General features: G+C 39.2%; 1 protein-coding gene across 1 annotated transcript in view; it reads right to left on the bottom strand.

Moving 5' to 3' along the window:
• Positions 1–4,512: 4,512 nt before the first annotated feature.
• CCBL2 (cysteine conjugate-beta lyase 2) overlaps positions 4,513–14,268 on the bottom strand; it is an 18,880-nt gene continuing 9,124 nt past the window's right edge. The window contains exons 6-13 of the mRNA XM_010022106.1: positions 14,209–14,268; positions 13,998–14,118; positions 10,106–10,182; positions 9,112–9,201; positions 8,365–8,551; positions 7,335–7,408; positions 6,252–6,338; positions 4,513–4,785 (exon numbers count right to left, since the gene is read on the bottom strand). The exon at positions 14,209–14,268 is cut by the window's right edge and continues 81 nt beyond it. Coding sequence (XP_010020408.1) covers positions 4,723–4,785; positions 6,252–6,338; positions 7,335–7,408; positions 8,365–8,551; positions 9,112–9,201; positions 10,106–10,182; positions 13,998–14,118; positions 14,209–14,268 — 759 coding nt within the window. The 3' untranslated portion in view covers positions 4,513–4,722. The remainder of the gene's footprint in view (positions 4,786–6,251; positions 6,339–7,334; positions 7,409–8,364; positions 8,552–9,111; positions 9,202–10,105; positions 10,183–13,997; positions 14,119–14,208) is intronic.

Below are 14,268 nucleotides of genomic sequence, written 5' to 3'. Positions count from 1 at the left end.
GCCCTCCCGGCCCAGGAAACTCGCCATATGCGAGATCAGTCTGTGTATGGAGCAACAGCAACAGGTTTTCAAGCCGAAGCTGTAAAACAGTGGACAAAAACCTCTATCCCTTTGGTATGAGCCCCTCTTCACTGACAGAGAGAGGGATGACCAGGGCAGGAAATGAAATTGACGTTACTTCAATGCTTTAAAGGGAGCAGTGATGAAGTCTCTGAACAGTGGTAGACTTGCTATCTATTAAACAGACAAAAAGGGCTGCTCATGACACTCAAGACTATGTCTGCACTACACAACAAGAGTGCTTTTCAATGTACTAGCTCGAAGAAAATTAAGTGGTGTTGAAAAGTTCTCTTAATACTTGCTAATACTGAGTCAAATTCATTATCACACAACTTCTAAACACTTCCCTGTTGACTGAAATGCTGTGTGCTGGTTTGTGCTTGCCAACACATTCCTTAGATTTAATACATACCTTTTGGAATAAAAGAAAGCTGAACTATTAGAAGATACAGATGCTAAGATATAAATTTTAAAGCATCTCTTTCTCCCTTTGCAATGACCTTTTTCATAAATGCTCAATAAGCCCCGAAGATGAAATAGTAATGAAAGGAAAATCACTGTAACAGCCAATGTGAATACAGCATGTGGTATGAAGCTTCCCCATACACTCTGAAAAGTGTATGCAGCTGCATCTGCAGCAGATGTGCCTCATCAGCACGGGCAGTCCCATCCAGCTTTCCCAGCTAACCCAGCCTTCCCAGCTAACCCAGCTTTCCCATCACAGTAGTGACAACAATAAACCTATTTTGGAATTTAATGGGTCATCCTGGAGTTTCTTAAACTTGCACCCAAAGTATCTCATGCTTGCTATAGGGTCAGTAATAAACATGGGGAATTAAACTGCAATTCTTACATTGCTAATATTACCAGCATCATTTCAACAAAAATCCAATGGGATATTTAGATGCCTTTGCAAACACAATGAACAGTACATCAATGAAAACAAGTCACTGGTTCTTACTTGTATCTCTAAAGGTCCTTTGTAATGGTCTGTTGATTTAGGCAATGGTCATTTTGCTAAAATAGATGTCAGTCAAATGCCTCGAAGGAGCAAACAATAAGCAGCCAGAGCAGCTGAATTATGCTTGGTATGTTAATTCATCCCTGTGCTGCATCTTATGGGTTCAGACATCTGATGAAACAAAAAGATTACTGCATTACAGCACCTGGACAAGATAGGAAAAAGAAATTTAAACTACTCAAGTCTAATACAATGGGTCCTGTAACATGAGGGTTGTGGTTCAACTGAGCACTACAGTGTCACTTACACACACGCAACCCCCAGTGGGTTGGGGGGAGAATAAGAAGAGTGAACGTGAGAAAAACTCTTGGGTTAAGATGAAAAGTTTAATAATTAAAAAGAAATAATAATAATTTAAAAAAAAATTAAGGAAAAGAGAGGAAAAATCAGAGGGGAAAATAAACCTCAAGAAAGACAAGTGTTGCAAATGAGAACAGTTGCTCACCACTAACCAATGATGCTCAGCCTGTCCCTGAGCAGTTGGGCTTCCCCTGCCAATCTCCCTCCAGTTTTATTGCTGAGTATGAAGTCATACAGCATGGAATATCAGCTATCCCAACCTTTTGTGCACTTCCAACCTATTCAGTGTCAGGGCAGCCTGAGGGGCAGAAAAGGCCTGGACACTGTGTAAGCACCGCTCAGCAGTAACTAAAACACAGGTGTAATCACCATCGTTTTCAGCACAAATGCAAACTATAGCTGTGTACCAGCTACTATGAAGAAAATTAACTCCATCCTGGTTAAAACCAGCACACACGAGTAAGGCTCTGCACCTATACTATCTAAACACTGGCCACCTGTGTGTCCCAACTTAAATCTGGTGCTTTAGCAGGTGAGTTTATTATCACACTAATGAGATATCTGACACAGTCAAACGTAAAAATGGAAAAATTACTTTGCTATAGTTTCCTTGGTTTCCTCTTCAGCCCTCCATATCTTTTTTCTTTCATGCATATTACAGACTGATTTTTCACAGGGTGTCCTATCTGCCAATGAGAGTAATGTAAGTGTATTACATCATGTCTTTTGGAAGCAGTGATGTGCACTTTCTTGCTCTCATGAGACCCCACTGGAGGACCATATTCAGCTCTGGAGCTCCCAACTTAAGAAGGGCATAGACCTGCTCGAGCAAGTCCAGAGGAGGCCACAAAGATGCTGTGAGGGCTGGAGCACCTCTCCTGTGAAGACGGGCTGAGGGAGTTAGGGTTGTTCAGCCTGGAGAAGAGAAGCCTCCAGGGAGACCTTAGAGCAGCTCCCAGTGCCTAAAGGGGGTCTACAAGAAATCTGGAGAGGGACTTTTTACAAAGGCATGTAGTGACAGGACAAGGGGGAATGGCTTTAAACTGAGAGAGGGGAGATTTAGGTTTCATATTAGGCAGAAGTTCTTCCCTGTGAGGGTGCTGAGGCTCTGGCACAGGGTGCCCAGAGAAGCTGTGGCTGCCCCATCCCTGGCAGTGTTCAAGGCCAGGTTGGACACGGGTTTGGAGCAACCTTCTCTAGTGGAAGGTGTCCCTGCCCATGGCAGGGGGTTGGAACCGGGTGAGCTTTAAGGTCCCTTCAACCCAAACCAGGCTGGGATTCTATGATTTATTTTTTTAACAGAGCATGGAAACATTGTAAAGAGAGGTGAATGGAAAAACCCTTAATACCTGACTACTGTTGTGAGGCCAGAGTTATGGATGTGCTCACATGCTGACATGCCAGCTATCTCGGCGACATCTTATAGGGCTTTAAAATCACTTCAGAGATTTGTGCTCTGTAGCTGTCATCTTCAAGAGAAGCATGATGCAATGATCTTTAAAACTTTCTGTATACAACAATGATGACAACAGTATTACTTGTGTAAGCCTTAATGGCATTGTGAAGCACCTGTTTCAAGGGCAAGAAACCAAAGTGAAAATATTTTATTATTTAGTGTCATTTCAGAGGCTTAAGAATTGAGAAATTTTTTATTTGAATAATCATACAAACAGTCCATAGCAGCCTGTGTTTTTATGCTAGAAAAATTGGCCTACTTTCATAACAATTTACTTCTCAACTAAAGCAGCATTTTCCTTTTCCAGATTCCCCTGCAGCTCAACAGGCTGTTGCACTGCGCTCTTGGTTCCTGCAACCGCACAGTTCCCCAGTGCAACATACAGAAATGGATAGAAAAATAGAGTTCAGATTTCACAGAAATTTTGTATCTTAAAAAATTAAACAGTTCCTCCAGGAATTTAATGTAGGAATTTCCACATGAAATTCTTCCTGAATTTTCAGTTAAGTCATTTTAATTACTAAATTGATGATTCTTCTACACAAAGACTACACACAACCTTAACAATATCAGCCAGTCGTCCTCTGCTGACATTTGGGGAATGGCAGTGCAAGACAGCTACAAAACTACAGAATTCCAAGCTACTGGACTCCCAAAAGCCCAGGAGCAAAAAGCACTAATGACAAAGCCTGGCAGCTGTTCTCACAATCCGGTTTCTATACTTCTTTTTTTAGGCCATGGTCACAGCCTGATGGAATTCCAGCTGTGTGATTACAGAATGAGTCAAATATCTGCAGAAGTAGTTATTGCATTTGTTGAGGCTTTCCCCCATACGGCTTGAGTGAAGAGTACAGAAACAACACAGAGAACAATGCAAACAGCCTTAAAAGGTTACCTACCTGGATTGCTTCTGCTTCCACACATTAAAAAAAAATCACAGGGAGAACTGGAAAAGGATGCAACTAGAAAGGAATTCTCCATATTGATCTCTCCTGAAACAGTCCTTTATCGACTGAGCTTGAAACAAAGTCAGCTGAGCTCCACAGCACAGTATTAAGCTCATCTCCATGGTCCCCCTAGATCTAGAGAGTTTTACGTAAACTTGGTGTGAAGTCACCAATGTTGTGAACATGGTAAGAAAAAGGAAGACAAAAACTCTTCTATTTCGCTTCACAGATTTATCTGTGTAATAATTAAATAAATAGGCAGACATTTGTAAATAGAATTCCTATTCTGGATGCCACTTTTATAAATTCATTAAGGACTGAATGCTTTCAGAACAGCACAAATGACTACTGTGGGAAAATGAAATAGTAATTATGCAACTTAGCATTTCCCAATGTTGTTTATAGCATAAACACTGTATTGATTTAACTCAATCACTTTATTTAAACTGAGGCAATTTGTACATGGACAAGGTACGTAGATGGGTATGTAGAAAGTCACTGCAATTATCTAATATGAGGAAGATCTTAATTTCTGTCCTCTGCAGGCTATTGTGTTTCAGAAACTACTATTTTTAAGTCTCAACCCTAGTTCCTATACTATCTCATAACAAAACCACCTCCCACTGCTTTTCTCTTAAAACACCTGCATCACCTATTTATTTTACACAGAGTCTTACCGAAAGGCAAAAAATCGTAGAAAAAGTGATTTGCATAGATTTTCTAATCAGGAAAAAAGTAAATTCTTTTGAAAAGACTGAAAATATCCTCTGGCTGCATCACACATTTCAGTAAATCATTAACTCCTCAGCAGGTGGCAGCACAAAGTTATTTACAATGTCATAGTAATTCTGTACTGTATTAAGTCATTTGTTCTTAAATTTGTAATAAAACCCCTACTATTAGATAATTATACCAGATGGAAGAGTTAGTGAGAAAAATCAGGCTGTCTGTTTATTCCAGTTCTTCAGGATCACTTCAGCTGCATCCAGTGTGCTGTCTTTCTGCAAAACAAGGAATATCACTATTACTGCAAGTACGGAGCTCTTGAGAAGAGAGTAATAGTCATGGTTATATCATCTCAAATCAATATTTGGCAGTTCCACTTGCATCCTGTAAGTATCTGTCAGTCAGTTCTTCATTAACAGATACAGCTACAAATTGAGACTACACAAAGAATTCAATGCTGACTCCTTGCAAATGTTTGTTAGGTATATTTAAAATATAACATATTTTCTCAGCATTCATATTATCAAATGTAATGGAAGCAATACTTCTTACATAAATGCCTGGCATGCATGCAGTGATGTACTTGGCAGCTCTATACTGGAGACATGCTAGCATAGTTTCCAAATCTTTATGTGAACAGTTGGGAGTTTTAAATCTCCATGCAACAAAGTTATGCTGCAAACTACTTAAACATAATCCCCCTAAATATGGGTATTCTATCCACTAGCCAGTTGTGTGGCTTGGCTACAACCCGGTGAGTCATACAAGTAGTCTTGAATGATTAGTGCTGCTCATAGTCACAACGAGCAAGTTTCATCCTGGTTGTTACCAGCTCGGTTTTTATCATGGTCTTTATGGCTCATCAAAAGAGCTGGGTAACACAAGCAGAAACTCCCCTTCATTACTGGATCAGGCTAAGGCTCTGATCTTTATACTAGAAGAGTTAAAGACTTGCACATGTTCCATTATGCTGACTCTGTTACAGAACCATCAGGAAACATCTTAAGGCTGCAGGCTTATCGGAGTTTATGTACCTGTCCCCATAGTCTTCCAGTCTTTCAAGAACACATTCAACAGGAGGAAGACAGAGCCTTAGGCAACATGGCCTAATGTGAAGCGTCCCTGCCCATGGCAGGGGGTTGGAACTGGATGATCTTAAGGTCCTTTCCAATCCAAACTAGTCTGTGATTCTATGATTCCAAAAATATGTGAATAGGAGGTGCTCACAAAATGGCAAAAACCAGCCAATGCACAACCCCCCTGGTAAGATAACTTTCTGTGTCTTTGTTTTCTATTGCAATTTGGAGCTCACGTGAAACACTGTACTTTTTCAGGCAAGTAAGTTAAACTTGAAGGTGACCGCTGTCTTTGTGGTTGGAAACTGAATGGGTGTCTGTTCTGAATTACAGAACTCACCTTAATTGATAGCGTACCTGTGCAACTCATTTTCACTGTCACCAAATGGCCAAGACCATTATTAAAAATCAGCAGAGGAAGCCAAAAAAGGCCTTCCCACCCGCTGTTTTCTGCCAACTGCCCTTCTTAGCCTTGCCACCTGCATTTATGGTTTAAAGTCCCTCAGCAAAAAGACAGCTGAAGCTACTTTGTGCTGAATTTTACACCAAGCTAGCTTTCTGGTCCTAAAACCATCCAACTCAGGAGATCCTGTGCAAAATATAACAGTCTCTTGCAGATTTCAGAACAGTTTTAGGAGCCTTAATTCTTCCCAGGACACATTTACCTTAATGAAGCAAAACCGTATGTATTTTTCAAACTGCCTTTTTGTTTCGGGACCACAGAATGCTGAAAGAGGAATTGCTGAGAGCTTCTGAAACATAAACCAGAAATATTACTTGTTTATTTTATAGACATATATGAAAAAAACTATCTGTTTTAAGCATGATGATTTTACTATTCCATTTCTAGAACTCTCCCTCCAGTCATGTGAGGGAAAGACAAGGTTTGGTTTTGCATGCACTAGGCTTAACTGAATTCAAATTTCTTTTCTCAGGCAAAACATTTCAGAGGTACTTCTGTACCACTAGCATTTAACCATGCTGAATGAAAAGTGCTGGGACATAAAACAATCTAAAAGGTACATTTTCTGCATATTCAGCAATATTTTAGCCACATTGTCCTGGGTTCAGCTACAGCAGTCATTTTTTTCTCCTTCTTAGTAGCTGGTGCAGTGCTGTGTTTTTGACTTTCAGTCTGGGAACAATGCTGATAACACCGATGTTTTTAGTTGTTGCTAAGTAATGTTTACTCTGACCAAGGACTTTCTCAGTCTCATGCTTTGCCAGAGAGGAGGGGAAGCCAGGAGGAAGCAGAGGCAGGACACCTGACCCAAACTGGCCAAAGGGGTATTCCATACCACAGCACATCATGCCCAGTATATAAACTGGGGGGAGTTACCCGGAAGGCCCAGATCGCTGCTCGGGTCAGGCTGGGTATCGGTCGGCGGGGGGTGAGCGGTTGTGTCCTTTTCCCTTGTTATTCCTCTTATCATTATTATTGGTAGCAGTAGTGGTTTGTATTATACCTTAGTTACTGGAGAGCTGTTATCTCAACCCGTGGGAGTTACATTCCTTCGATCCTCCTCCCCATCCCTCCGGGAGCGGGGGGAGGAAGGAAAAGGGGGGGAGTGAGCGAGCGGCTGCGTGGTTCCAAGTTGCCGGCTGGGCTTAAACCACGACACACATCATGATCAGCATAAACACCAAATGGAATATCTCTGCTACATTGTTTAATAAGTATAGTTGCACTGCTCTTACTTCCAATAGAAAAGCATTTCTAAAACTGGAGTTTTACTGAGACACCTTACCTTAGATGTTATCATCCATTTGACAAATTTATAATCATAAGGTTGCTTCTCATCTACATCAGAGAGATCCACATCTAAAACAAAATTAAAACAAACATGTTGTAAGATTTCCTAGACTCCACTGGGAAGGCATCCATTAACACCACTTTATTACAGTTCATACTTAAGAACAAAGATGTATGTGTTTATGTTAAATTAAAATAGGCCAACAGATTGAGCCTTTCCATTCTGATCTGAGCACCTGCTTTCCATTCAGAGCAAATTCAGACATGTAGCTTGGATGAAAGCCATGTAGTACTCCAAGTCCTCCTCAAGTCTGGGTTACTGAGGGACCAGGACTGTAGAGAGTACTGAAGACTGTATTTATGGGATGGGCAGCAATAATCACTGCAACTGCTGTTTTCGCATCTGTGAAGCTGGGGTATCTAAAACTTTCTGACATATGGTATCACTGCAAGATCCAGCTGTGTTTAAACATTTCTGTGTGAATGACAAGTGCCATTAGGACCAGCTAGTGAGAAATGTGGAAATAGAAAATGTTTCCCTGTGGGAATTCTTCCTCCAAAGTTACCATAAGCCAAAATTCCCAAAGGTTCTGTCAATTTTGGTAGCATTTTAGTGTTTAGAAATCAGCATGGGTATGAAACAAACAAACAAACAAGAAACAGAAAGGGGAAAGTACAAATGGTATGAACTCAGGATACTAAACCAGGTGCTTGGCTCTCAAATATTTTAATAATCATAGACCTTTTTAAAATAGATTTTTTATACATCTCCTTTATCCTCCCTAAAACCTTGCCAAAGCTTTGCAAAACATGGACAGTAGTTAGGATCACAAACAAAGGCTTTGCTAAAGCTTTTAAAATCTACCTCCCAGGGTAAGGTAAACCAGAAAAATTCAGCCCCAGTTAATACTTCTGACCATGTTATGCAAACATGAAATGAGAATATAGTTTAAAATGAAAGCTGCATGGTCAGATTAACTAAAATATTCACTTCCCACACCCTTTTTAATAAACTTTATACTAACTTAATGTAGAAACATCAACAATCATAAAGTATCCTCCATCTGGAATAACAGGCTTTAGTCCAGCGTCTTGAAGTAGCTGAGCCATCCGATCACGCTTGCTTTCCAGCTCTCGAGACAGTGAGTAAAAATAGCAGTCTGGGTCATCCATGCGTTTATAGTCTATCCAAAATGCTTGTGCCAAAGCCTCCTGGAAAGATAATCAATGGACACTCAGTAAATGCAGAGACACACACTTCCTACTAAAAACACATGGATTTTTCTTAGATGCTGGCCCTTTTTAAGCAAACCAGCAAATAGGAATTACACAAGCTACATCTGAGTGTGTAATTTGTCTGGTACTTTGTGCTGTGGCAACACCCAAAGCACCCAATCATTTGCTAGGAGCTAATCATAGACAGAATCACAGTTCTTGACATGAGGATTTACAAGCTGAATTGGAGCCAAGTTTAAATTATTGATAATAATGTAAGAAAGAGTACTACAAACTAGTAGATAGAGCTAAAGCTCAGTAAAACAAGCCCATATTGCAACAACTTTTGTTTCTATTTGCTGATTTTTTGCATTATTTGTGATGTTATTTTTTTAATCAAATGTCTGGTGAGCTGATCAAATCCATCTCCTCTTCTTGCACCCCAGGATATATATTTTGACAAGTAAAAATTCACTGTTGTGATTATTGTTCTATTACAGTGAGACCTACAATTTGCTACATCAGAAAATCACCTCCTCTGCCCCTTCTGTACCTACCTGTAATGGAGTTGGGCAAGTATACAGCATATTTTGGTGAACAACTTGCAAATGCTTAATCAGGTTCTGGGGGCCAATAGACCAACCAAGCTAAGGGAAGAAAGCATGCATCTGTTATACTTAGCACAGTGGTGCTCCTAAAAATTAGCAAAGAACTCAAATCAGGCAGTGTCTCAAGTTTTTCTACTTTAAGTACTGGTAGTGAATTGATTTTGATAAAGAATTAACAGCTTTTTACATTTTACATGAAGTTTACATGAAGTTTGCTGAATGATGCCACCAAAAAATTCCTTGATTTGAGACAACAGGATAATTTCATTTAACCCTCTCATAGGGCACTGGGCAAACTTTTCACTCTTCATATAACAAGTGTTAGAAATCAAACTGAGCATTTATTAGGGATCTTATGCCTAATTGGTTTAGAATTTTTACACCTCATAAGCTCCTGTGCCAAAGGTGGTTTGAGCATAAAACAAAAGCTCACTACTGGATCAGCAATGTCATGGTTCAATTTGAACACAGGTGATGAAGAAGAAAGAATTTAGTTGCCAAACAATTAAGTATTTTTATTTACTTTCTGATATGTATTTTAAAGTCAAGCAAAACATTATCATTAAATATTTTACAGAAATATAAGCCATTCCAAAGCATACCATTCCCATAATCTGGAAATGATCACCACAAAACAAAAGTTACAATATGACAATATCCATGTTTTCCCCAAGAATCTTGACTGGTTTTGAACAAATCATACTGTTTTTATTTTTGCTTAGTATTGCTTTCTAGAAGACCTTATTATTTGAGAGACAAGAAGAGAATTAAAACATGGGTGTTGAAGATAAGTAATCGCTCCAACTGAATAACAACTTCATGTTTTGGAGACATGGAGATTTGCTAGAAGCTTTCAAAAGACAGGTCATAAAACCAGAGGGGTTTTAGTGTAATAAATACATTGTTATTTATATAACTGAACTCTTACATTGATTCTTCTTACCTTCCAGCCAGTTACACTATATGTTTTTCCAGCACTTCCTATAGTTATTGTTCTTTCCCACATACCTGGCAAGGTAGCTGTATATAAGAGAAAATTAATTGGGTACAAATGCACTCACATATTCCATGTAGTTATAAAACTGTACTGCCCCTATCTCAGACCTGTTTGTTGATATCATTGCATCATTATTAAGCAAGCAATAAGAATATTCTAAAATTATAACAATTGCAGCAAATGAGAAAAGATACATGAGCCAGTGCTTTTTGCCATGAAAAGAAGGTAAGGATTAATGAAAGGAGACCCAAGAGGCACAATTTGTGAAAACTACAAGTTAGTTATCATCAACCAAGATGTGTAATTATTCATGAGAAAGATACAGTCTAAGAAGTGGCTACCCATTCATCTCAAGACAGCATTATTTCTGATGCCTGAGAGCAGCCCCAAATACAACCTTAACTAGGGCACTGCAAGCCATTCTAACACAATTGTCCATGTCAGTGCCACTGGTTATCTCAGACATCAGAAAAACATAAGGATTACTAAGACTTCTAACCCAGAAACAACAACTATAAGAATCAGACAACTAGCAGAGGGAGTCAATAAATTATGGTTTATTATATAATTTGACAATAATGGCTAGGTAAGGATGTCTACAAGGATTTAGGGATGCATGGAGGCCTGTCTCTGTGTCTACTAGGAGACCAAAATCCTTTGTTTCCTTTCCAAAGAGATTACACAACAAAGGTCCCTTCCCCTAGTTTGCAGCTTTTTTCCTGTACACTGCTTCAAGGGAGCTCCATTTGGACTCTTTAGATGAATTCATTTCCACAGAAACCGATAAATCAAGACACATTTATAAGTCTGAGGCACAAAGTTAGACAAGGTCATACCACTACTGCAATTGCAGTGGTTAACAATATCCATGTCTACCTCATTTGCACATTAGAACCACTACCAATGAATTTGTTCTTAAATCTTCTCTCTAGGGAGACCAAAGAACAAAGGTTTTCCAAATAAACCCATGAATTTCATAAGGAAGTTTTTGCAGCAGTTATCTTCATTAGACATGGTGTAAGTCTTTGCAGTTACTTGAAAACATGTATTTTTTTGAGCACACTTGCCAGGAAGAGATACAGCAGGAAACAAACTCATTTTCCTATTAGCCCACCCATATTCACTCAACTACTCTGTAACCTTGAAAACAAAAAGGGAGTGAATAGATGCATCTTCTACCTCACTGGTCAAGAGCATGGATCGCTTCCTGAAGGCAACCAAACTAGCTCTCACAGACTGCAGAAAGAATTGAATTTCAAAGATTTCTAGCAAGATTTTTTGCCACATAGTCATAGGAATTCAACCTTGAAGAAGGAATTAACAGCATTCCAAACGACAGCAGCAGCAAAAGGGCACAGGGGAAGAAACAGCTCCATTGCTTTTACAAGCAGCAAGTTTAAATAGAGAGAGAAATCCCTCTGTGCCATATGGCAACATCATGATAGGACACCACAACCAAGTCTGGCTACAATTCAAAAACTAACGAAGTGCAAACTAACACATACAATACTGCTACCTGGGATGGCAGTCAGCAAGTTGAGAGGCTTGTTCAGAATCCTCAGTTATGAGATGCAATCTCTAAATCTGCCAGTACAACCCTGATCATTACTTAGAGGAGGTCCACAGCTTTGGACCAGGTAATGATAATTCTCATCAGATAATGTCAGATAATGATAATTCTCATCATTATCTGACTTCTGTAAAGCTGAAGTGCTCTATGCTACAGAAAACTGCTTCAGTGACAGCACAAAGGCTGTATTAATTTTATGATCTGTGGCTAGCAACCCCTCTTAAATTGTATTAGGGAACTACCATCAGACCCTGTACATTGATGCCTTAACTGTTTTGCATAAAACTGCTTCAGTGACAGCACAAAGGCTGTATTAATTTTATGATCTGTGGCTAGCAACCCCTCTTAAATTGTATTAGGGAACACGTCAGACCCTGTACATTGATGCCTTAACCGTTTTGCATCTCTTACAAAAAGTGTCACTGCATTTGATGGAATATGTAGGGTTAATATGGAAACACAGAAGTTTTTAAACAGTGAAATAACACATTCATTTTTTCTTGTGTTATCTTTTGTAGACTTAAAAAAATAAATCCTATGAAGCTTAAATTAAAAAGAGCAGATCTTGTTTCTTTTCTGAAATAATGTTATTTTTATAGTGTTACCCTGAAGGTACCTAAACCTATCTAACTGTCCAGACTTTAACTTGCATTATCATTACACACTATTCTTACATTTCATGCTAAGCTACAGAATGCCTTTTGTTTAACTGGAAACACTTTGGTTTGAAGCATTAAAATGACAATCCTGATACCAATGAACAACAATGTTACCAGGTCTTAAGAATTCACCACCTGCACATTGGGACAAAGCGTAACCAACATTGAGTGCTCAGACCTACTGCCACTGCAAAGGAAAATGGATTACCTTACACCACCCACAGAGATTTGGGTTCTGAGGATGGCTATTTGCATGAACCACCTGCTAAGCCCAAGAAGAAAGCTTTAATTTAACTCATTTTACTGTGCATTTGGGACATGATAACCTGCATACGACCAGTTCCTGTAGTTACTTGTTAGGATGCACTGACTCAGATTACTATCACGTGAACGTCCCCAAAACGTTTCCCTTCTACCATCTCTGAAGGTCTTCAAGAAGGTATCGCTATCACGGCACCACAACAGCCATGACATTAGGCCACTTTCAAAACAGACACATAGCCTATGCATGGCCCACACAATCGATGACTGCAGCTGGATGATCAGCACCTCTAAGTATTGCAGGGTCATTCAGATGTAATTTCCTTTTTATTATTTATAAGATTTGTTTTTTACAATGATGTAGTCCCCACTAATCGAAAGTTTCTTTTACTGTAACTCTATATATATTGAATTGAGGCACAGAAGCATAGTTATTCATCATTCAGCTATCTTTTTCATGTCTACGTTATATTTATGTCTCTTGATTTCATTGCTTAACCTCAACTAGATGTTTCAATTGCACACAACTGAAATGTACTTTCTTTATGACAGTAAGTATATCATAACAGATAGTTCATGCAAGATGCTACCATCAGAAACGAAACTTCTGTACATACAAGAAGGAAGTTTTGGACTTCAGCCAGCAGATCCAAACCACAGACCACCACCCCAGAAACTTTTACATTAATGTAATCTGGGTGGAAGGAGTTCAGTGACATGCATTAGATTCACTTGTTCTGAGACAGTGGGAGTGATTCCCTAATTTCAATGAAACTTGGATCAAGAATTAATATGAGAGGGACAGGGACATAACATTGTATTTGTTTTCTGGTTTGTTCTTGCAACAGTGCTTTATCCTTGTAGCAATACTGCCTGAAGACTATCATGCTTCCACACTGCCCATGCAGCGAACTACTTCACTGAATTCAATGTCCATTATTTAACACTGTCTCTGCACTTTGAAGGGACAGTGTTCATGCACTATGTTCACGCTAACCTTTACACAAAGCATAGCCCAACATATACACGTGAATGGCAGTTACGCTTGTCATGGCCCACTACGTAACTGAATAAGGATGGAACATTCAGCTGATCATAACTGGCTTAAGAGCACCAGTCCTACAGGTTTCTATCTGCTCCAAAGTCATTTAAGAGCTTTGGAAATTCTATTTGGTAATGACTCCTTAAAATAATTTTTTCAGAAAAAGAAGGGGCTCTCCTTAGAGTGCAAACATTGTAAAACAGTCAAAGGTTGAAGTTTGAGCTCCTTCCAGCACTGTTATCTCCAAGAGGCATGTTTACAACATCATTCTACAACCATTCTAAGACACCACCAAAAAATCAGTACCTATTTTAATGTGTTGGTTTCCTTTATACACCAGCCATTCATACACCTCATCACTGATGCAGAGGGTATCATGTTTAATACAGAGATCAGCTATTACTTGGAGCTCTTCCCTGGTAAACACCTGGGACACAAGAAAGTAAAGGACAATGCATTAATCACAGTATTTAAGGCATATACTGAAATTACAACAGTGTTAAAACAAGACTCTTACCTTGCCTATAGGGTTGTGCGGGGTATTCAGAATAATTGCTTTTGTTTTGGAATTAAATTT

This window comes from Nestor notabilis, unplaced genomic scaffold, assembly GCF_000696875.1.
Source record: "Nestor notabilis isolate BGI_N333 unplaced genomic scaffold, ASM69687v1 scaffold33879, whole genome shotgun sequence".
In the NCBI taxonomy this organism is placed as follows: Eukaryota; Metazoa; Chordata; class Aves; order Psittaciformes; family Psittacidae; genus Nestor; species Nestor notabilis.
The sequence above is the reverse complement of the archived record's forward strand: the minus strand, read 5'-3'. Positions and strand labels throughout refer to the sequence as shown.